Raw genomic sequence first — 2,542 nt, forward strand, 5'->3', positions numbered from 1 at the left:
GGCAGAGGGTACTGCGAGAGACACAGTCACTGATCAACAACGGTGAGTGCTGGGCGCTCTGCCTGTCCCTCTGCCCGAAATCTCTCCAGTGAATGGAGAGAGGCTTCACATTTAGAGTCAGTTAGGAAATATGGAGGCTCCAGGTATGTTTCTGCTGTTTACCTAAAACTGATTAAAGACTGGAGCAAATAGGAGCAGGAAGGGGAAGGAGAGGGGAGGGAATGCAGCCCTGCATAGCCCTAGGCAGCAGTGGGTGAGGAACCCCATCCTGTGCCCCCCAGCACAAGCACCCAGGGAAGGGCAAAGGCCAGCCCAGCCCTGAGAGGAGCACAGTCTCCTCAGAGAGCAACCCTGTCCCAGGGGTGTGAATATAGACACTGCCAAATATTTGGGTTTACTTCTACCACCACATTAAACCAGCACAGCTCACAAACAGCAGTTGGGGGAAACAGGCTGGGCTGCAGGCTTGGAATCTGCTGTGATGTACTGGGGGCAGCTGCAGCCCACAGGGGTCAGAGGTGACCATAGGACTCTGGCGAGCCAAGCAGTGAAGCCTGAGAGCTCTGAGAGTCAAGTGGAAAATCTGGAGGATGTTCATAGTTTTGCTTTAATTCTCTCCAACTTGCTAGACACAGGCTGAGCTCCTGCCCCTGGGGTCAGTGGAGGAATTTCCTCATGGAAAGGGCTGTCAGGCATTGGAAGGGGCTGTCCAGGGAGGTGGTGGAATCACCATCCTTGGAGGTGCCCAAGGAACAACTGGACATGGCACTCAGTGCTCTAGTCTAGTTGACAAGGTGGTGATGGGTCACAGGCTGGACTCGATCTTGGAGATCTTTTCCAACCTGAATCATTCTGTGATCTGAAGAATGATCACAGCTTTGATTCCCACCTGCCCATGGCTCCCTCCAACCCACAGCCTCCTGTCCCAGCAGCCTCTGCCCCACATGTGACCTGCAGGTACTCACCCTGAGCCCGCGGGGGTTCAGCACCTTGGGGTTGCGGGAGAAGTGCATGTGGAGGCTCCCATCATCGCTGACACTCACTGCCACCTTCTTCAGGGTCTTGTTACCACAGTGGGGGCAGAACACCTTGGTCATGTCCGAGGTGGTCCTGGGGGCAGGAGCAGAGGGGCTCAGTGCTCCCTGGGCCGTGGAACACGGCTCAGCCCAGGAGCAGGATGAGCCCCAGCCCCAGCTCACACCTGAAGCAGCCGTGGCAGCGCAGGATGTAGCTCCGAGCCTGGCGGATTAGCATCCCGTTCACTGCCAGCACGTGGAGGCCCATCTGCAGCAGCACGTTCTGCAGGAGGAGGGAGAAATCAGCACACTGTGAGCTGGGACTGCTGGGAGGGTTAACTGGGCTCTGCAGCCTGGCAGGGAGAGAGGCCAATGGCAGTGACACCCACAGCAGTGACACTGATGGCAGTGACACCCACAGGCCTTGCAGAGCCCTCTAGGATGGAGACAACTAGCTGGTTTTCAGACACCAGGAGCTGTCACAAAGCTGCTCTGATCCTGTCCAGGGGACTCAGTGCTATGCTCCACTGGTCAAACTAGCCTGGAGGTTTGAGCCCCCCCCTGCCCCCAGCCCAGCACTCACCTGCATGGCAAAGTCTGTGGTGACACAGCCAACCTGGACATCAACAGGTTCAGTGTCACAGTGCCCCATGTCCTGCTGGGCCTGTTTGAGGTTGCTGGGTGTTATCCAGCCTTCGTCGTCGCTCTCCTCCTCCTCCTCTTCCTCTTCACCAGCACTGGTCCCATCCACAGAGCTGTGGTGCTCCTTGGAGGGCTCTGGGTTAACAGAGATGGTCTGGGTGTCCTGGGTGGAGGAGACAGTCAGGATGGCACAGAGGGGTTGGGAAAAGCCATCCAGAAATGAGGGAGCAAGGACAGAAGATTCCAAAAGGCTCTCACCAGCAGCTCCTGCAGGTCCTCCTCAATGCTGGGCAGGGGCACTCGCCAGTACAGGAAGGAGCTGAACTCATCACTCTCCGAGGGGACTGTGCTCCTCTCAGGGCTGGGCTGGCCCTGGCCCTTCCCTGGGTGCTTGTGCTGGGGGGCACAGGACGGAATCCCTCACCCACTGCTGCCCAGGGCTCTGTGGGCCTGCATCCCCTTCCCCTTCCTTCTCCTTCCCCTTCCCTTTCTTTTCCCCTCCCTTTTCCTTTCCTTCTCTTGCCCCTTGTCTCTCTTCCCTTTCCCTTTCTTTTCCCCTCCCTTTTCCTTTCCTTCCCCTTCCCTTTCCTTCCCCTCACCTTGTTGGGCAGGTGGAAGCCAGCGACGTGCAGAGGAGCCTCGGGGTGCCTCGGGGTGGAGCTGAGCTGCACCTGAGGAGGGAGCACAGGGGTCGGTGTGTGCTCCAGGGTCCGATCCCATCCCCTTCCCTCCCCCGGGGGTCCTGCGGCTCCCTGCGGAGGCAGTCAGAGCCGTCGTTCTCAGCCTGCAGTTGGCAGGTGAGCGCCAGCACCTGCAGATCGGCGGCTGAGAGGCTCGGGTAGTCCCCGGTCTTCTTGGAGAACTCGGTCACTGCGGGGCGAGGA

At 58.7% G+C, this 2,542-nt stretch overlaps 1 protein-coding gene across 1 annotated transcript in view; it reads right to left on the reverse strand.

Annotated features, from left to right (window-relative positions):
• The window catches only part of NOB1 (NIN1/RPN12 binding protein 1 homolog (S. cerevisiae)), a gene marked incomplete at its 5' end in the record, with an annotated part of 2,791 nt that extends 263 nt beyond the window's left edge, over window positions 1-2,528 (reverse strand). Inside the window, 6 exons of the mRNA XM_009073631.1 lie at window positions 966-1,110; window positions 1,202-1,299; window positions 1,600-1,821; window positions 1,917-2,054; window positions 2,258-2,339; window positions 2,405-2,528. Of these exons, the coding sequence (XP_009071879.1) occupies window positions 966-1,110; window positions 1,202-1,299; window positions 1,600-1,821; window positions 1,917-2,054; window positions 2,258-2,339; window positions 2,405-2,528 (809 nt within the window). The remainder of the gene's footprint in view (window positions 1-965; window positions 1,111-1,201; window positions 1,300-1,599; window positions 1,822-1,916; window positions 2,055-2,257; window positions 2,340-2,404) is intronic.
• Window positions 2,529-2,542: the final 14 nt, after the last annotated feature.

Source organism: Acanthisitta chloris, unplaced genomic scaffold (genome assembly GCF_000695815.1).
Source record: "Acanthisitta chloris isolate BGI_N310 unplaced genomic scaffold, ASM69581v1 scaffold28634, whole genome shotgun sequence".
NCBI lineage: Eukaryota > Metazoa > Chordata > Aves > Passeriformes > Acanthisittidae > Acanthisitta > Acanthisitta chloris.